The following is a 21432-nucleotide window of genomic DNA, read 5'->3' on the forward strand; positions in this document are numbered from 1 at the left end:
AGACCACAAATTTTGAATGCGTCCACCTGAGGGTGGGTGACCGGGACAGAATAGGGATTCTGTTAGTGTACCGTCCACCTCGCTGCACTACAGTCTCCCTACCTGAGCTAGCGGGGGTGGTCTCGAGCCTGGCGGTGGAGTCCCAACGGCTTCTTGTGCTGGGGGACTTCAACATCCATGCCGAGGCAACCCTCACAGGAGCGGCTCAGGACTTCATGTCCGCCATGGCAACCATGGGGCTGTCCCAACGAATAACTGGCCCCACCCACTGTGCTGGACACACATTGGACTTGGTCTTCTGTCAGGGATGGGAGCAGGGTGGCGGTGTGGAGGAGTTATCTACCGCTCCGTTGCCATGGACCGACCACTTCCTGATCAGGTTTAGGCTCACTGCGCCCCCTAACCTCCGCAAGGGTGGAGGACCCATTAAGATGGTCCGCCCCAGGAGGCTTATGGATCCGAATGGATTCCTGACGGCTCTTGGGGAGTTTCCCGCCACCGCGGTAGGTGATAATGTCGAGGCCTTGGTCGCTCTCTGGAATGGGGAGATGACCAGGGCAATTGACAGGATCGCTCCGGAACGTCCCCTCTCAAGTAACCGAGCTAAACCAGCCCCTTGGTTCACTGAGGAGCTGGCAGCGATGAAGCGAAGGAAGAGGGTTCTAGAGAGCGTGTGGCGCTCGGACCCAAGCGAGCCAAATCGAACACGGTTTGTGTCCTTTCTAAGGGCATATGCCGCGGCAATAAAAGCCGCAAAGAAAACTTTCTTTGCGGCCACTATTGCGTCTGCAAAAAACCGTCCGGCGGAGTTGTTTCGGATTGTCAGAGGTCTTTTAACTCCCCCTATCTCAGGTGGGAGCCCTGACAATTCGGCCACGCGCTGTGAAGCATTTGCTCGGTTCTTTGCAGACAAAGTCGCTTTGATCCGCTCTGGGCTGGACGCCACATTAAATGCAGTCTCCGTGGATGTGACACAAGCACCTGCTTGTCCGATTTTGTTGGATTCTTTTCAGTTTGTGAAACCCGAGGATGTGGACAAGATACTTGGAGGAATGAGGCCTACCACGTCCATCCTAGACCCCTGCCCATCCTGGCTTCTGAAGGAGGCCAGAGGGGGATTGGCCGAGTGGGTAACGGTGGTGGTTAATGCCTCCCTCCGGGAAGGCAAGATTCCAGCGAGCCTAAAACAGGCTATTATAAAGCCGCTGTTGAAGAAACCATCACTTGACCCCACTAAATTCGAAAACTTTCGGCCTGTTTCCAATCTTCCCTTCTTGGGCAAAGTCATGGAAAGCGTGGTGGCCTCACAACTCCAGGTATTCTTGAGAGACACGGATTATCTGGATCCGGCACAGTCTGGTTTCAGACCGGGACATGGTACCGAGACGGTCTTGGTCGCCTTAGTGGATGATCTGCGCCGGGAGCTAGACAGGGGGAGTGTGTCCCTGTTGGTGCTCCTGGACCTCTCAGCGGCCTTCGATACCGTCGACCACGGTATTCTTCTGGGGCGCCTTGCAGAGATGGGTCTTGGGGGCACTGCTTTGCAGTGGCTCCGGTCATTTCTGGAGGGTCGTACCCAGAAGGTGTTATTGGGGGACTCCTGTTCAACACCACAGCCATTGACCTGTGGCGTTCCTCAGGGCTCCATCCTGTCCCCCATGCTGTTTAACATCTACATGAAGCCGCTGGGTGAGATCATCCGGAGTTTCGGGGTGCGGTGTCACCTGTACGCAGATGACGTCCAGCTCTGTCACTCCTTCCCACCTGCTACTAAGGAGGCCGTCGAAGTCCTGAACCGGTGCCTGGCCGCTGTAATGGTCTGGATGAGGGCGAACAAACTGAAACTAAATCCAGACAAGACAGAGGTACTCCTGGTCAGTCGCAAGGCCGAACAGGGTATAGGGTTACAGCCTGTGCTGGACGGGGTCGCACTCCCCTTGAAGGCGCAGGTTCGCAGCTTGGGTGTGACCCTGGATTCGTCGCTGAGCCTGGACCCCCAGGTTTCAGCGGTGACCAGGGGAGCATTTGCACAGCTTAGGCTCGTGCGCCAGCTGCGCCCGTATCTTGGGAAGTCTGACTTGGCCACGGTGGTACACGCTTTGGTCACATCCCGCCTCGACTACTGCAACGCTCTCTACGTGGGGCTGCCCTTGAAGACGGCCCGGAAGCTCCAGCTAGTCCAGCGCGCGGCAGCCATGTTGTTAACAGGAGCAGGGCGCAGGGAGCATACAACGCCCCTGCTGTCCCAGCTCCACTGGCTGCCGATTTGCTACCGGGTCCAATTCAAGGTGCTGGTGTTATCCTACAAAGCCCTAAACGGTTCCGGCCCAAAATACCTTGCAGACCGCATCTCGGCCTACGAGCCCACGAGGACCTTGAGATCATCCGGGGAGGCCCTTCTCTCGGTCCTGCCCGCCTCACAGGCACGCCTGGCGGGGACGAGAGAGCGGGCCTTCTCGGTGGTGGCCCCCCGGCTGTGGAACACCCTCCCTGCTGAAGTTAGGCAGGCGCCCTCCCTTATGGCCTTTCGTAGGAGCCTGAAAACATGGCTCTTCGAGCTGGCCTTTAATTGAGTGTTAGATCATTGAAATGATGACAGGAATGGACAATGACTATGAAATGGATTATGACCCAGGATTTGACGAAGCGGATTTTTAGCATAAGTATATGTTATGTAGTAGTAGATCGTCATGTATTGTTTTTGATTCACTGTAAGCTGTCTTTTCTGTGTTGTTGTTCACCGCCACGAGTCGCCCTAGGGCTGAGAGTGGCGGTCAATAAGTGCAAGAAATAAATAAAATAATAAATAAATTTTACTCTATTGTTACTACATTTATTATTTTATTCTATTATTTTACTATATTATTATTATTACCTTTATTATTTTACTGGAAGAATACGTAAGCACATTTACATTAAAGAAGTTTAGAATAACGGTTTAATCAGAGATGGACCGTCTTCTCTTAAATTACAGTTTTATTTATGTAAATATTCATAAACATTTCACCTACTGATGATTTAATTAATGTAATTTTATTGGTATTTTTATTTTGAAATTTACCAGTAGATGCTGCTTTTCCCACACTCGGCTTATACTCGGGTCAATACGTTTTCCCAGTTATTTGTGGCAAAATTGGGTGCCTCGGCTTATACTCGAGTATATGTGATATATATATACACTATATACAGCAAGACCTTCCTGTCAATCAGCTAATCTGCCATTTGCACATTGGGTTTCACAGTGCCTATGGTCTGAGTCCATTACAACGGAATGGGATGACATAATTCCAGTTTTTCCCAGACATGCAAATTGCATAAGCCAGTGGTTCTCAACCTGGGGTCCCCAGATGTTTTTGGCCTACAAGTCCCAGAAACCCAAGCCAGTTTACCAGCTGTTAGGATTTCTGGGAGTTGAAGGCCAAAAACATCTGGGGACCCCAGGTTGAGAACCACTGGCATAAGCCATTGTTCAAGGTCAGATCTTTAACTAAGATCTTCTTCTACACTGCCATACAAAATACACATTTATCTAATTTGAACTGTATTATATGGCAGTGTAGACTCAAATAATCCAGTTCAAAGCAAATAATGATAATCTGGATTATATGACGGTGTAGAAGGGGCCCAGGTGTGAGGTCTGAGCTTTCCCTAGCTCAGTAGCCTTTATATATATATATTATGCGAATCTGTCCATTTCTATTTTCCAGTTGACCCCAAACAAAACTGTGGTGAAGGTAAGTAGGCCTAACATGTCTGAGGACCTTAAAGCATCGGCTGCTTGTAATGGATTAATTTGTAGAGCCTCGGCTTTTTCAGTCATGGAGTAATTGTGACTCTTCCTGTTCATTTCCTTTTTTGGTTCCACACTAAACGCTCATTGCATTGCTCACCTTAGAACCAGCCACTTCATCTTAACCAAAAGAAAATTCTTTACAGAACTGACTTCCTGTAGCAGCATTTCCTCAAAACACGTTGACTTGTTTGAAAGCGACATTATTTTTCAAACTAACAACCTTCAGGGTGGTGCTTGGTGTGGGTTGGTTGCCCTAGGAAGCCATTGTTTCCTTGGGAAATGGCTGGCAACGCATCCAGCCGATTGGCTCACATTTTTCTTACAAAACTAAGGGTGTTTGGCTGTTGTTTACGTTAAGGAAGAGGGCTGTTCTGACATCGTATAGACTAAAAGCAACTTCATTTTCAGAGTGCTGATCCTTATATAACAAAACTTTGTTGAGCGAGTGGGCTTTTTAACAAAAGACTCTCCTCATAAATGTACAGTAGAGTAACTTATCAGTAGCATAACCCAGCACCAGTAGCCAACAGTGATAAAAAGAACAAAAAAACACAGACCCATGTTATCTCTTCCATAGGAGGCTTTTCTTTATAGCAAAATAACACGTTTGCACTGTTTACAAAAACAAGGTTTCCATAACACAAATTTCTTTACACTTCTTTCTTTGCTTCAACGCTGGCTTTGCTCTCACAGAGCCTCTTCTCATACCATAGTTACACAGGAGCTTCACACAGTAGCTTTACACACTGCAGCCGTCACACTGGAGCATTCATACATGATGCCCTTCAACCTGGGGCTTCTCTCACTGAAGCTTCTCACATCAGGCCTACTAACACACTGAGGCCTTCTCATACTGAGGGCTGTCTTGGACTGACACCTGTCTTCTACTAAGATGAACTAACACTAAGGCCTTTCTCCCACTGAGGCCTTCTCATACTGAGGGCTGTCTCAGAATGACATCTCTCTCCCACTGCAGTGAACTAACACTAAGGCATTCTCATACTGAGGGCTGTCTTGGACTGACACCTGTCTTCTACTAAGATGAACTAACACTAAGGCCTTTCTCCCACTGAGGCCTTCTCATACTGAGGGCTGTCTCAGACTGACATCTCTCTCCCACTGCAGTGAACTAACACTGAGGCATTCTCAGACTGAGTGTTGTCTGGACTGACACCTACTAAGGCGAACTAACACTGAGGCCCTTCTCACACTGAGGCCTTCTCATAATGAGGGCTGTCTCAGACTCTCTCTCCAACTGCAGTGAACTAACACTGAGGCCTCTCATACTGAGGGATCTTGGACTGACACCTTTCTTCCACTGAGGCAAAGTAACACTAAGGCCTTTCTCCCACTGAGACCTTTTCATACTGAGGGCTGTCTCAGACTGATGTCTCTCTTCCCATTGTGGTGAACTAACACTGAGGCCTTCTCATACTGAGGGCTATATCGGACAGACACTTTTCTTCCACTAACACTGTCTCAGACTGACATCTCTCTCCCATTGCAGTAAACTAACACTGAGGCATTCTCATACTGAGGGCTGTCTTGGACTGACACCTGTCTTCTACTAAGATGAACTAACACTAAGGCCTTTCTCCCACTGAGGCCTTCTCATACTGAGGGCTCTTGGACTGACACCTTTCTTCCATTGAGGCGAACTAACACTAAGGCCTTCCTCCCACTGAGGCCTTCTCATACTGAGGGCTATCTCAGACTGACATCTCTCTCCCACTGTGGTGAACTAATACTGAGGCCTTCTCATACTGAGGGCTGTCTCGGACTGACACCTTTCTTCCATTGAGGCGAACTAACACTGAGGCCTTTCTCCCACTGAGGCCTTCTCATACTGAGGCCTTCTCATACTGAGGGCTGCCTCAGACTCTCTCTCCAACTGCAGTGAACTAACACTGAGGCCTCTCATACTGAGGGCTATATCGGACTGACACCTTTCTTCCACTGAGGCGAACTAACACTAAGGCCTTTCTCCCACTGAGGCCTTCTCATACTGAGGGCTGTCTCAGACTCTCTCCAACTGCAGTGAACTAACACTGAGGCCTCTCATACTGAGGGCTCTTGGACTGACACCTTTCTCCCACTGAGGCCTTCTCATACTGTGGGCTGTCACAGACTGACGCCTCTCTCCCACTGCGGTGAACTAACACTGAGGCCTTCTCATACTGAGGTCTGTCTCAGATTGATGCCTCTCTCCCACTGCGTTGAACTAACATTGAGGCCTTCTCATACTGAAGGCTATCTCAGACTGACACCTTTCTTCCACTGAGGCGAACTAACACTGAGGCCTTTCTCCCAGTGAGGCTTTCTCATACTGAGGGCTGTCTCAGACTGATGCCTCTCTCCCACTGCGGTGAACTAACACCGAGGTCTCTTGGACTGACACCTTTCTTCCACTGAGGCGAAGTAACACTGAGGCCTTTCTCCCACTGAGGCCTTCTCATACTGAGGGCTGTCTCAGACTGATACCTCTCTTCCACTGCGGTGAACTAACACTGAGGCCTTCTCATACTGAGGTCTGTCTCAGATTGATGCCTCTCTCCCACTGCATTGAACTAACACTGAGACCTTGTCATACTGAAGGCTATCTTGGACTGACACCTTTCTTCCACTGAGGCGAACTAACACTGAGGCCTTTCTCTCACTGAGGCTTTCTCATACTGAGGGCTGTCACAGACTGATGCCTCTCTCCCACTGCAGTGAACTAACACACAGTGAACTAACACTGACACCTTTCTTCCACTGAGGCGAAGTAACACTGAAGCCTTTCTCCCACTGAGGCCTTCTCATACTGAGGGCTGTCTCAGACTGACACCTCTCTTCCACTGCGGTGAACTAACACTGAGGCCTTCTCATACTGAGGCCTAGTAACACACTGAGGCCTTTCTTCCACAGAGACCTCTCACAGACAGAGGGCTTCTAAGCTAGAGGCACACCTGCTTATGTAGTACTACAGCTTTTGCTTAGTCATTGCACCCATTTAACCCTTTCAGTGCTCGACTCACATTTTTGTAATTAAAAATACCTAGTTAGTTTTTAATATGTCTGACTAAATTGAGCCCTTCATACATAAAGTGGGAGGTAACTGCAGACTCCAGAAACACCCCAAACTCTGGAGAAGTGCAAAATATTTTGAAGAGGGTCCTGGGAGAATGAGTCATGATCCTGAGGAGCATCTCAAAAAATCTTTTCCAAGCAACATCTGTTCAAAGTGCTGATTTAGTCCAGGCATGTTGAACTTCGGCCCTACCTACCGGCTGTTAGGAATTGCGGGAGTTGAAGTCCAAAACATCTGGAGGGAGGGCCGAAGTTCGCCCATGCCTGATCTAAAGGCATACCTCTAACCACCAGATGTGTCATCATTGGGCTTCTCTTCTAGATAGTGAGTTCTTGGTCTTTTTGGCATTTCTTGCAGGATCATCTGTCTTACTTCCACTTCGTTGGTCGGATAATGGGTCTGGCTGTGTTCCACGGGCACTACATCAACGGAGGCTTCACCGTTCCTTTCTACAAGCAGCTTCTGGGAAAACCCATCCAATTATCTGATCTGGAATCAGTCGACCCAGAACTGCACAAGAGTTTAGTTTGGATTTTGTGAGTATTTGACTTGAAAAAAAATCAAAACCTGTGTCAGGTATCCTATTCTGAGTTGCCGATGCATCCAATAATCCTGTCAACCCATTTTTTTTTAAGCATGCTACAGAATTAACATAATCTTTAATACCCAACCAGTTGAAAGCATGGATTTTAAACTCATGTCCTGTGTTTTGGCCTCTGTCCTGTGTGATTACTATATATCTATATAAATAAAATGTAATGTTTTATTTATAAACCCCCGGTGGCGCAGTGGGTTAAAGCACTGAGCTGCTGAGCTTGTTGACCAAAAGGTCGCAGGTTCGATTCCAGGGAGCGGCGTGAGCTTCCGCTGTCAGCCCTAGCTTCTGCCAACCTAGCAGTTCAAAAACATGCAAATGTGAGTAGATCAATAGGGACCGCTCTGGCGGGAAGGTATTTTTATTTATCGTGTCATCAGCAACCATTGTGTTACAATTCTAACAGAGCAAAACAAACACACAAATTAAAAAGGAAAAGGAAAAATAACCACACAGATTTTGCAAATTTGGTATTTGGTTAAATGTCCTTTGACCAGTATCTGGCCACTTGGAGTGCCTCTGGGGTTGCCGCAAGAATGTCCTCCATTGTGCATGTGGCAGGGCTCAGGGTGCATTGCAGCAGGTGGTCAGTGGTTTGCTCCTCTCCCCACTCGCATGCCGAGGATTCCACTTTGTGGCCCCATTTCTTAAGATTGGCTCTGCATCTCGTGGTGCCAGAGCGCAGTCTGTTCAGCGCCTTCCAAGTCGCCCAGTCTTCTGTGTGTCCAGTGGGAGTCTCTCATCTGGTATCACCCATGAATTGAGGTGCTGGGTTTGGGCCTGCCACTTTTGGACTCTTGCTTGCTGAGGGGTTCTTGCTTGCGAGTGTCTCTGTAGATCTAAGAAAACTATGTCTTGATTTAAGTCATTGACGTGCTGGCTGATACCCAAACAGGGGATGAGCTGGAGATATCTCTGCCTTGGTCCTTTCACTATTGGCTGCTACTTCCCGGCGGATGTCAGGTGGTGCAATACCGGCTAAGCAGTGTAATTTCTCCAGTGGTGTGGGGCGCAGACACCCTGTAATGAGGCGGGAAAGTAACGGCGCTCCATGCAGTCATGCCGGCCACATGACCTTGGAGGTGTCTATGGACAACGCTGGCTCTTCGGCTTAGAAATGGAGATGACCACCACACCCCAGAGTCAGACATGACTGGACTTAATGTCAGGGGACAACCTTTACCTTAAAATGTAATGTTTGTTTGTGGGATTAACAGAACTCAAAAACCGCTGGACGAATTGACACCAAATTTGGACACAAGACACCTAACAACCCAATGTATGTCCTTCACTCAAAAAAAAATTGCTTTTGTCATTTGGGAGTTGTAGTTGCTGGGATTTATAGTTCACCTACAATCAAAGAGCATTCTGAACACTACCAATGATGGAATCAAACCAGACTTGGCAAACAGATCTCCCATGACCAACAGAAAATACTGTAAGGGTTTGGTGGGCAGTGTCCTTTGGTTTTGGAGTTGTAGTTCACCTACATATAGAGAGCACTGTGGACTCAAACAATGATGGATCTGGACCAAACTCTACACGAGTACTCAATATGCCCAAATGTGAACACTGGTGGAGTTTGGGGAAAATAGAATCTTGACATTTGGGAGTTGTAGTTGCTGGGATTTATAGTTCACTTACAATCACAGAGCATTCTGAACCCCAGCAACGATAGAATTGGGCCAAACCTCCCACACAGAACCCCCATATGGGCCACAGCAACGCGTGGCAGGGGATGGCTAGTATCTATATAAATAGAATCATAGAATCAAAGAGTTGGAAGAGACCTCATGGGCCATCCAGTCCAACCCCTTTCTGCCAAGAAGCAGGAATATTGCATTCAAAGCACCCCTGACAGATGGCCATCCAGCCTCTGCTTAAAAGCTTCCAAAGAACGAGCCTCCACCACACTCCGGGGCAGAGAGTTCCACTGCTGAATGGCTCTCACAGTCAGGAAGTGTGATGTTACAATAAAAATGTAATGTTTTATTGTAAAGTTACAATAAAAATGTAATGTTTGTTTGTGGGATGAACATAACTCATATACAACTGGACGAATGGACACTAAATTTGGACACAATACACCTATCAGGCCAACGAGTGACCATCACTCATAAAACACTGAAAAACACAGTGAAAGAGATTTAAAAGCCAAAACACAAAAATTACATTACAACGCATGTGCAAAACCACATATATACACATATACACAGGCTGGGCCACAGCAACGTGTGGCAGGGGATGGCTAGTGTTAACAAAAAAACAAATAGCGTAATCCATTTGGCAACAAACACGTCTAATAAAACACAGTTGAGTCACTGAGGGCCCAGATACACAACCCATGCATTATGTAAAATGTGATTCAAAATCTCTCTCTCCCTGGTGCCCAGTTCTTTCAGGCAGCTTCTCAGCCTCATGCTGTCCAAATATTTAGTTAGGAACATTGCTGGGTGTGTCCTGGTAGGAGCAGGAATGACTTGCATACTTTGGGTTTGTTTTTGACAGAGAGAATGATATTACTCCAGTTTTGGACCATACGTTCTGTGTGGAGCACAATGCGTTTGGCAGGATTCTACAGCATGAGCTCAAACCAAATGGGAGGAACGTCTCTGTCACGGAGGAGAACAAGAAAGAATACGTCAGGTATCTGTGGCAAAGAAGACATTTTCCCCTTCAACAGTAATGTCCGGTCGAAAACACATTGCATCTTCTGTATTTTTAAAAAATATATATATTTCTTTTCATGTGTTTTTCAGGTTGTACGTTAACTGGAGGTTCATGAGAGGGATTGAGGCCCAGTTCTTGGCTCTTCAGAAAGGCTTTAATGAACTTATTCCACAACATCTATTGAAGCCTTTTGACCAGAAGGAGCTCGAGGTACTGGGCACAGCATTTGTATTCGTTTTTTATTCATGGGACCAGTGAAAGTGAAACCAAGAGGGACACACTCCCCTTCTCCAGTTCCCTACACAGAACTCCCATGACTCCATAGCATTCAGCTACACAGTGGGAGGCTTCTCTCATGTCCCTGCTTGGGGAGCTGGAGCTGACAGAGGGAGCTCATCCACCTCTCCTCAGGTGCGAACCTGCAACCTGTCAGTCCTACCAGCACAGGGGTTTAACCCACTGAGCCACCGAGGACTCCTATTATTAGTAATATTACAAGTAATATAAATAAATATAATATTATATTATAATTATATATTTTATATTACATGTAATATTACTAATAATATTACAATATAATTGTGTAGTACAATATAATGATCTATAGTGCTGATATTGTACTGTGCTTATGATATAATGTATTGTGTGTGTATGTGTATATTTGTGTGTGTGTGTGTGTATATATATATATATATATATATATATATATATATATATAGTAAGCCACTCTGAGTCCCCTTTGGGGTGAGAAGGGTGGCCTATAAATGTCGCTAATAAATAAATAAATAGTGGGAGTTGAAGTCCAAACACCTGGAGGGAAGGCCGAAGTCTGCCCATGCCTGTTCCATAGTGCTTGCTCCTTAAAAACGGGTGTGTTTTGCTGCACCAGCTCATCATCGGTGGCCTGGATAAGATTGACTTGAACGACTGGAAGTCCAACACGCGCCTCAAGCACTGCATGGCCGACAGCAACATCGTCAAATGGTTCTGGCAAGCGGTGGAAGCCTTCGATGAGGAGCGGAGAGCACGGCTGCTGCAGTTTGTGACGGGCTCGACGCGGGTGCCGCTCCAGGGCTTCAAGGCTTTGCAAGGTGACTGCTAGGGAGGCTGAGTTAGAGCCTGGGTACTACAAGTGGGTGGCAGAGGGGGGCAGGGTTCACCCCAACAGCTCGCTTTGGTGACTACTGCATTCCACAGAATCTAAGGCTCGCTTTCCCCCACTTTTGAGGCTCCAAAAACAAGGTGTGCCTTAGATGTGATGGCATATTACGTTTGCTGTTTTCCCCCTTTTACTCTTTCCATGGTGATCTACAACGTTGGCTCCAACAGAGAAGTGTCTGGGGGTGGGGGTGGCTGTGTTCTCGAAGGGCCTTAACTAGAATGTCTGTTTGCAAGGCTCTACAGGCGCTGCAGGACCCAGGCTCTTCACTATCCATTTGATAGATGCAAACACGGATAACCTTCCGAAAGCTCATACTTGGTAAGCCTGCTTTTTTTTATATTGCCTTGTGGTAGTTTGGGCCTGTGACTTGGAGAATGCATCTGCCAGGTGAACAAGAAGTGCTTAAGCAAAACACCTGCTTTGCATTTCCAATCTGTTACCTATAATACCTCTGAATTAAATATTTTATGTTATACCTGTTATTTATTTATTTATCGTGTCATCAGCAACCATTGTATTACAATTCCAACAGAGCAAAACAAACACAGAGATTAAAAAGAAAAAGAAAAACCACACAGATTTTGTAAATTTGGTATTTGGTTAAATGTCCTTTGACCAGTATCTGGCCACTTGGAGTGCCTCTGGGGTTGCCGCAAGAAGGTCCTCCATCGTGCATGTGGCAGAGCTCAGGGTGCATTGCAGCAGGTGGGCAGTGGTTTGTTCTTCTCCGCACTCGCATGCTGAGGATTCCACCCTGTAGCCCCATTTCTTAAGATTGGCTCTGCATCTCGTGGTGCCAGAGCGCAATCTGTTCAGCGCCTTCCAAGTCGCCCAGTCTTTTGTGTGCCCAGGGGGGAGTCTCTCATCTGGTATCACCCATGAATTGAGGTGCTGGGTTTGGGCCTGCCACTTTTGGACTCTCGCTTGCTGGGGTGTTCCAGCGAGTGTCTCTGTAGTTCTAAGAAAACTATGTCTTGATTTAAGTCGTTGACGTGCTGGCTGATACCCAAACAGGGGATGAGCTGGAGATGTCTCTGCCTTGGTCCTTTCACTATTGGCTGCTACTTCCCGGCGGATGTCAGGTGGTGGAATCCCAGCTAAGCAGTGTAATTTCTCCAGTGGTGTGGGTCGCAGACACCCCGTGATAATGCGGCATGTTTCATTAAGAGCCACATCCACTGTTTTAGTGTGATGAGATGTGTTCCACACTGGGCATGCATACTCAGCAGCAGAGTAGCATAGCGCAAGGGCAGATGTCTTCACTGTGTCTGGTTGTGATCCCCAGGTTGTGCCAGTCAGCTTTCGTATGATGTTGTTTCTAGTTATACCTGTCAGAAATATATATATAAAAAAATAACTAGGTGTTTTTAACTACAAAAATGTGAGTCAAGCACTGAAAGGGTTATATGAATGCAATGACTCAGCAAAAGCTACTGCAGTGCGCTCTACATGGGGTTGCCTTTGAAGACTGTCTGGAAGCTTCAAATGGTCCAACGGACGGGCGGAGAGAAGTCCCAGATTGAAGGCCATTGTGTGTGAAGGCTGCTGTGTATAAAAAGCTAGTGTGAAGTTCCTGTGTAACGTCATTGTGAGAGGAGGCTCTGTGACAGTGAAGTAGTTTACCCTCATGAGAAAGAAGCCCGGCATGGAAGCAAAGAAGGAAGCATAAAAAACTTTATTTGTGTTATGGGAACCCTGTTCTTGTAAATAGTGCAACCATATTATTTGACTATAAAGAAAAGCCTTCCATGGAAAAGATTACATCGATCTGTGTCTTTTTGTTCTTTTCTCGTATCACTTTTGGCTACTGGTGATGGGTCACACCTCTGCTAATAAGTTACTCTGCTGTACATTTATGAGGAGGGTCTTTTATTAATAAGCCCACACTCACTCAACAATGCTCCTCAATAGAAGCAGGTGTGCCTGTAGCTTACTAGCCTCAGTCTGTGAGAGGTCTCTGTGGGAGAAGGACCTCAGTGTGTTAGTAGGCCTCAGTATGAGTAGGCCTGCCCAAACCTAAAGCAGGCATGGTCAAACTGTGGCCCTCCAGGTGTATTGGACTTCAACTCCCACAATTCCTAACAGCCTATCGGCTGTTAGGAATTGTGGGAGTTGAAGTCCAATACACCTGGAGGGCCACAGTTTGACCATGCCTGCTCTAAAGCTTTTGACTAGATAATGATATTTCCTTTTTGAATAAATTGGAGGCTGTCCAAGTCCTGGGCCGGTTCCTGGCCACTGTGATGGTCTGGATGAGGGCGAGCAAATTGAAGTTGAATCCAGACAAGACAGAGGGCCTCCTGGTCAGTCGCAAGGCCGAACAGGGCATAGCGTCACAACCTGTGCTGGATGGGGTTACACTCCCCTTGAAGGCCCAGGTTCGCAGCTTGGGAATTCTCCTGGACTCATCACTGAGCCTGGAATCCCAGGTTGCAGCGGTGGCCAGGGGAGCGTTCGCACAATTAAAACTTGTGCGCTAGCTGCGCCCATACCTTGGGAAGTCAGACTTGGCCACGGTGGTCCACACTCTCATTACATCTAGGATAGACTACTGCAATGCACTCTTCGTGGGGTTGCCTTTGAAGACTGCTCGGAAGCTTCAAATAGTCCAACGAGAGGCAGCCAGGTTAATAACTGGGACGGTATACAGGGAGCATACAACTCTCAAATGTCAAGCCAGCTCCACTGGCTGCCAGTTTGCTACCGGGCACAATTCAAAGTGCAGGCTTTGGCCTATAAAGCCCTAAATGGCCCCGGCCCAAATTACCTGTCCGAACGCATCTCCACCTATGAACCATCGTGGAGATTAAGATCCTCCGGGGAGGCCCTGCTTTCCGTCCCACCATTGTCACAGGCACGATTGGTGGGGAAGAGACAGGGCCTTCTCGGTGATTGCTCCCCGGCTATGGAACTCCCTTCCTGGTGAGATCAGGCCAGCCCCCTCCCTCCTGTGTCTTAGAAGGATGGTCAAAATGTGGCTGTGGGACCAAGCTTTTGGGACAGGGCAATAAAGCATCAATAGGAAAATTACCAAGCCAATTAGATTTGACGAGGATGACTAGGACGGTTTTAAATGCTGTATTTTACTATTTTGATAAATGTTTTTCATGTTTATGTCTGTCTGTAAGAATTTGTGTCCTGGCATTGAGTGTTTGCCGTGTATATGCTGTGCTCCGCCCTGAATCCCCTTCAAGGTGAGAAGGGCGGAAATCAATGTTTTAAATAAATAAATTCCCTTATATAATTTTGTAGGAGGTAAAGTGTTTTAAGCGTTGTGACCCGAGGTGGTGGCAAACTCACCTGGTTTCTTTCCTCCTTTCCGCAGCTTTAACCGAATTGACATTCCGCCTTACGAAACCTATGAGAAGCTTTACGAGAAGCTCCTGACGGCTGTGGAAGAGACCTGTGGGTTTGCAGTGGAGTGAATGGGCAACCAAAGGAAACAAGATTCTAGCTCATGGACCACCAAATCAAAAGCTGTAAGAAGAAGCTTGCTGTGAACTTCTTTTTTGTCCAAAGCATTGAGACACGCTCAACAACTTGGGGAGGGGGCCCCGTGGCCGTTTCCCCCTCCTGTGGCGGAGTTGTGGGGAGGGGGGGCTTTTGTTGGTGGTTCCCGACCATATATTTTTCTCCCTTTTGTTACGGCGATTCCTGCCTTTCCCCCCATCCCTTCCCTTCCCCTTCCATTTCCCACGACAGTAAAGGCAGTCAGGTTCAGCATTTGGTTTTGGTTACCCAAGATATTCTGCTAGACTCGTAACACATATTGTGATAAGGTCAATGACCTGTGGTCTTTTTTTATAGGAGTATCAAAATTGTAGTTGAGTATCTTGAGATTGGTTTGCTGAGGATCTGTTGACTGGTAGGTGTATATGGGTGTTTTTGTCTTAAGGCGGTCCTGAGCCCTTGTAGACTCCAGACGCGACGGGAAAAGGAAGACTGGCCCAGGGATCTTCCCAGTTGCACATTTCAGAATTCACTTTAGAAAATGGATAGCAGAGAACGGATCCGTAGGCGCGCACGACGAAGGATTCTTCCTTGTGTGAACGCAGCGGCTTGGCTCTTTAGAAGAGGAGAAAAGGATGAAATCCAAGCCATTTTAGATGTGGAGGCTTTTTAAAAATGAGGCAGACTTGTTTGGTTACGCTGTTATGACTGGGATATGTCGGAGAACGCAGCAAGAGGGGCATTCGTGGCCCAAGGTCTGAGCAGTCTGAAGGATTCCTTTCCCTCGACACTGTTTACTCAGATGCGTTCGTTGACTTGGAAGAGTGGAAGTCCTACTTCCATCAGGGCTGGAGAAAGGCTTTTTATAATGTTTGGTTATGCTATTATGACTGGGATACGTCGGAGAATGCAGCAAGAGAGGCATTTGTGGCCCAGGGTCTGAGCAATCTGAAAGATTCCTTTTCCCCAACGCTGTTTTCTCAGATGCATTCATTGACTTGGAAGAGTGGAAGTCCTGGAGTGGAAAATGGCTCTGTTCAAAGGTCTTTCATAACGTTTGGTTATGTTATTATGACTGGGATACGTCAGAGAATGAAGCAATGGAGCATTCGTAGCCTGAGCAGTCTGAAAGAGTCCTTTCCTCTGACTTTGTTTTCTCAGATGCATTCATTGACTTGGAATATGGAAGTCCTACTTCCATCAGGAGTGGAGAACGGCTCTGTTTAAAGGCTTTTCATAATGTTTGGTCATGTTATTATGACTGGGATACGTCAGAGAATGAAGCAAGCGAGCATTCGTAGCCTGAGCAGTCTGAAAGAGTCCTTTCCTCTGACTTGGTTTTCTCAGATGCATTCGTTGACTTGGAATAGTGGAAGTGCTACTTCCATCAGGACTGGAGAACAGCTCTATTCAAATGCTTTGTATAATGTTTGGTTGTGCTGTTACGACTGGGATACGTCAGAGAATGCAGCAAGGGGGCATTCGTGCCCTGAGCAGTCTGAAAGAGTCCTTTCCTCCGACTTTGTTTTCTCACATGCATTCGTTGACTTGGAATATGGAAGTCCTACTTCCATCAGGACTGGAGAACAGCTCTGTTCAAATGCTTTGTATAATGTTTGGCTGTGCTATTATGACTGGGATATGTCAGAGAATGCAGCAAGGGGACATTTGTGACCCAAGGTCTGAGCAGTCTAAGATTTTTTCCTGTTTTCTCAGATGCATACTTTGATTTGAAATCCCAGTTCCATCAGGACTGGAGAACGGCTCTGTTCAAAGAGGGTTATGCTATTATGTCTGGGATATATAGTGCATAAAAGTCTAACATAGTGATTTTAACTTTTGGCTCGTGAGCAATCCAAAGTCCTGCATTCAGCCTCTCTTGCTCTTTTTCCTTCCCTCCAGCGTATATCTGAAGCTATTGTGCAAGGTTGTTATTAAGTGAGCGGCTTCCCATGACTTCCTGTAAGAGCGCTCAGGTTACATTTCATCAAACACATTTGTTTTCCTTTACTTTACACTAGAAGCAGCAAGGTAGTATTTTTAACAATACATCATTGCTTGGCAGAAAGTCTGGCTAAGCATCAAATCTGACTTGGCAAACTTGGGCCAAAAAGCCTTCTCCCTCCTGATCTAAATGCAGAGATGCAGTTGGAGAGATGATGCTTTGGGCGAGAAAAGCTATTCATCTACAAAGATGCTTCTCTTGTCAATTTTTCAATTGATAATAACTTCAAACTGTGGTAGGACAAATTCAAGTTAGTGACTTGTGAGAAACCCTAAAGTCTCTCTCTTTTCTGTTTGTTCCACTGACCGTAACATTTGTGGTTTTGGCGATGGAAATGGGAGGGCGGCGTTGGAAAAAAGGAAATCTTACGATGTTGTGATATTTACACCATGTGGCTAAAGGGCTGGTTGGGGGATTATTTAAATGGTGAGCCGAGGCATAACGTGGAATTGACTTGGGAACGCAGTCGCGCTTAAGGGACCAGTTAACTGCACTGTGAGTTCTTTGGGAAGGTTGCAAAGTGTCAAGGGAGTTTGGAGGATTTAGAATTAATAGGCTAAGCCAGGCATCTTTGCCATCCTCTGGAGATGAGGGGTTGTCCATACATAGGAGGTGGTGAACTTTGTGGTTTACTCCGTCGCTTGAATTTAAATGTGCAAAGTGATTTCGAAGATTAAAGCGGAAGAAAGATTTGCAGAGTCTGTTCCTTACAGGCTCATGAGAAAGATGTTCCTCAAATATGGAGAGGATGCAGTTGGCCATATGCCGGGAGGTTGTTTGTGTCTTTACCCACGAAGAGGGTGCAGTTGGCCACATGCCGGGAGGTTATTTGTGGCCTTACCCATTTCTGCACCTAAAGTGCACGTTGCACCAGGAAACAATAGAAGCAGAGGACAAGCGAAATGAGGAAAGCAACACACTTCAGGAAAGGCAGTCCCACTCCAAAGGTAGCAGGAGAATCCTGGCTGTGTTGATATTCACATAGTGTCGATAGCTTCCTCTGTGGCCATAACGAGGAAGATGTGAGGAGCGTGTCTCCAAAATCTGCTTTGGGTTTCCCATTTGTGTGTCCTGAATCTTTTGTCCCACTGGTCCCACTGACCAAGAGCCAAGTGCGCGGTGACTCTGGACACTGCATTTTGAGGGAGGCTCAGGCTGGGATTGGCAGAGGAACCAAGCAAGGCACAACAGGGTTGGTTTTCTGTTGTTTTGTATCTTTGAGGACGAGCGTGCCGTAGACGTCTTGCTCCCTCTCAGGCAGAGCATTCCACCTCTCCTTTCCCCCAACAAGGAAGCTAGAGAACTGAGTGGGAAAATGAGATCTTTCTTGCAGGCTGTGGTCTGCGAAGCTTTAACTTGCACATATGCTGAGGGCTTTTTAGCAGCTAAACTTTCAAAGGCTTGATATATAGTCTTGCCTTTCACCTCTTGGTTGATGAAAACCAACTGGAGCAGGTTGGTAGCAGGCGAGTGGAAACCTCCCGTTAAGGCAGATTGATGTACTGAAGGGTATCGGAAGCACCCTGCCCTTTGTGGCTGTATCTTGCATCTAGATGGGAAACTAGTTGCAATGGGGACACAGAGGAATTGGAAGGGTATGTGTGCGTTCTGTTGCTTCAGCCTGTTGGTGGTTTTGAAGGCCACCTCCAATGGCTTTTGGTCCCTCTGGTAAGAGCAGAGCTTATCAACTGGTCCAGCGATGCAGATCTTCCCAAGTCTTTGTTTACTCGGGAAACTAGTTGCAATGGGGACACAGAGGAATTGGAAGGGTATGTGTGCGTTCTGTTGCTTCAGCCCGTTGGTGGTTTTGAAGGCCACCTCCAATGGCTTTTGGTCCCTCTGGTAAGAGCAGAGCTTATCAACTGGTCCAGTGATGCAGATCTTCCCAAGTCTTTGTTTACTCGGGAAACTAGTTGCAATGGGGACACAGAGGAATTGGAAGGGTATGTGTGTGTTCTGTTGCTTCAGCCTGTTGGTGGTTTTGAAGGCCACCTCCAATGGCTTTTGGTCCCTCTGGTAAGAGCAGAGCTTATCAACTGGTCCAGCGATGCAGATCTTCCCAAGTCTTTGTTTACTTGGGAAACTAGTTGCAATGGGGACACAGAGGAATTGGAAAGGTATGTGTGCGTTCTGTTGCTTCAGCCCGTTGGTGGTTTTGAAGGCCACCTCCAGCGGCTTTTGGTCCCTCTGGTAAGAGCAGAGCTTATCAACTGGTCCAGTGATGCAGATCTTCCCGAGTCTTTGTTTACTTGCCCTGAAATGCATCATCCAGCATCCATGCACTCAGGGATGTAGGAAATCACCACTCCTCTTGTGTTTAAAATTGGGAAAGGACGCGTCGTTCTACGTCAGACGGGAACATTGTGGACCAACTTCTTGTTTTCAGTGAAGGACAGCGCTTGCTCAGCATTGAGTCCGGTCTGTAAAACCGCCGCGATCCTCCAGAGCCGGCTTTCCCTTCCCATCCTCTCCGTGGCTCCGGTACCCAGTATTCTACACTGTAGAGCACAGACAGTTTTCCAGAAAAAAAAAATGCAGTATGTAATTTGTTTTTACTTTGTTTTAAAAAAAAAGATTTTTTTTTGTTCCTCAACCACTTTATAATGTATTTTTTAACTTATTATTTTGTAATGTCTTGTTTTTAAGTATTGCTGCTACCCTTGTTACTCTTCTCTCCATTTTTATGGCGGATTTTGTTTCGTGGGGAGGGGAAACAGTTGTACACTAATGTTTTCCATTTTATGTCTAAATCAAAGTATTTAAAGAAAATACTAGTTCTATTTAACGTGGTTATGGAGCCAGCTGGAATAAAAACAGTGATTGTATAGTAGGCTGGGCCCAGGAGGTCATGTTCATTTTTGTTACATATGCAATAAACTCTCACAACTTTAAAGTTTGCCTCCTCTTTCATGGGTTGGGTTCATAGAATCATAGAGTTGGAAGAGACCACATCTCTGTATACGAACCCACACGAACTCTTCGTTCATCTGGAGAGGCCCTGCTCTCGATCCCGCCAGCATCGCAGGCGCGATTGGTGGGGACGAGAGAGAGGGCCTTTTCGGTGGTGGCCCCTCGACTCTGAAACTCACTCCCTAAGGACATCAGGCAGGCCCCAACCCTGGCAGTCTTCAGGAGGAACTTGAAGACGTGGTTGTTCCAGTGTGCCTTCCCGGAATAATGATCCCATAGCACTTTGTCCCTCCAAAGCACTTTACATTTTTAGATCTGCTTGTATGTCTTTCCACAAACGCCACTATCACCTTTTCGTCCATGCCTCAGCACTATTTCCAATTTTAATTTTATATTTAGCCTTCCCACAGTTTTTAATTGTATGTTGTCTTATTGATAATGTTATTTGTTTATGTCTTTATTTTAATTGCTTGTATTGTTGTGATTATTGCCTGTATTGTTTGGGCTTGGCCTCATGTAAGCCGCACCGAGTCCTTTGGGGAGATGGTAGCGGGGCACAAATAAAGTGTTGTATTATTATTGTGGGCCACCCAATCCAACCCTGTGCCAAGAAACAGAAAAAAATGCATTCACATCTCACTGAGGTGTTTTTGGTAACTGTTATGCGAAGGGAAAGTCTTCATACCAGATCTTAAAGTCTATCCATCAGAATAGCAATAGCCATCCAGGATCTCCATCACTTTCCTATCACTGTTGGCCTGAACCTTTTAATGGAGACACCAGAAGCTGAAGACCTTGATTTTCATTAACATACAAGGGTAATATGGAAAGTAAGGTTACAAAGCCCGTTGCTCTCGTGGGGAATTATCTCAGGGGAAATTGGTTTCACTGCTATGTAGCAGGAAGCCAACAGAAACGAATGAGCAGTGCCAGTCGTCGGTAGTTCATCGACTGGCGTTGTGGTGAAGGTTAGAGATGAGCATCCTCATTCCGTTTCCCTCCAAGTGCAAAGTTCAGGCTGTATGAGGGATATGCAGAAACTAAGGTAACAAGCTCTTATGGGGAATTTTCTTAGGGGAAGTTGGTTTCTTACCGCCTTGTAGCGGGAAGCCAGTAGAAACAAATGAGCAGTGCCAGTCGTCAGTAGCTCATCAACTGGCGTTGTGGTGAAGGTTGTAGATGAGCATCCTCATTCCGTTTCTCTCCAAGTGCAAAGTTCAGGCTGTATGAGGGATATCCAGAAACTAAGGTAACAAGCTCTTATGGGGAATTTTCTTAGGGGAAGTTGGTTTCTTACCGCCTTGTAGCGGGAAGCCAGTAGAAGCAAATGAGCAGTGTCAGTCGTCAGTAGCTCATCAACTGGCATTGTGGTGAAGGTTAGAGATGAGCATCCTCATTCTGTTTCTCTCCAAGTGCAAAGTTCGCGCTGTATGAGGGATACCCAGAAAGTAGGGTAACAAGCTCTTATGGGGAATTTTCTCAGGGGAAGTTGGTTTCTTACTGCCTTGTAGTGGGAAGCTAGTGGAACTGAATGAGCAGTGCCAGTCGTCAGTAGCTCATCAACTGGAGTTGTGGTGAAGGTTAGAGATGAGCATCCTCATTCCGTTTCCCTCCAAGTGCAAAGTTCGGGCTGTATGAGGGATATCCAGAAAGTAAGGTAACAAGCTCTTGTGGGGAAGTTTCTCAAAGGAAGTTGGTCTCTCACTGCCTTGTAGCGGGAAGCCAGTAGAAGCAAATGAGCAGTGTCAGTCGTCAGTAGCTCATCAACTGGTGTTGC

General features: G+C 46.8%; 1 protein-coding gene across 2 annotated transcripts in view; it reads left to right on the forward strand.

The window, feature by feature from the left end:
- LOC137098022 (E3 ubiquitin-protein ligase SMURF1) overlaps window positions 1-19638 on the forward strand; it is a 114736-nt gene extending 95098 nt beyond the window's left edge. The window contains exons 13-18 of one of the 2 annotated variants that reach the window (XM_067473719.1): window positions 7221-7399; window positions 9967-10104; window positions 10218-10338; window positions 11018-11219; window positions 11524-11608; window positions 14616-19638. In XM_067473719.1, the coding sequence (XP_067329820.1) occupies window positions 7221-7399; window positions 9967-10104; window positions 10218-10338; window positions 11018-11219; window positions 11524-11608; window positions 14616-14715 (825 nt within the window). In that variant the 3' untranslated portion in view covers window positions 14716-19638. The remainder of the gene's footprint in view (window positions 1-7220; window positions 7400-9966; window positions 10105-10217; window positions 10339-11017; window positions 11220-11523; window positions 11609-14615) is intronic. The other variant, XM_067473720.1, reaches the window with a different exon arrangement.
- The last annotated feature ends 1794 nt before the right edge of the window (window positions 19639-21432 follow it).

This window comes from Anolis sagrei, chromosome X, assembly GCF_037176765.1.
Source record: "Anolis sagrei isolate rAnoSag1 chromosome X, rAnoSag1.mat, whole genome shotgun sequence".
In the NCBI taxonomy this organism is placed as follows: Eukaryota; Metazoa; Chordata; class Lepidosauria; order Squamata; family Dactyloidae; genus Anolis; species Anolis sagrei.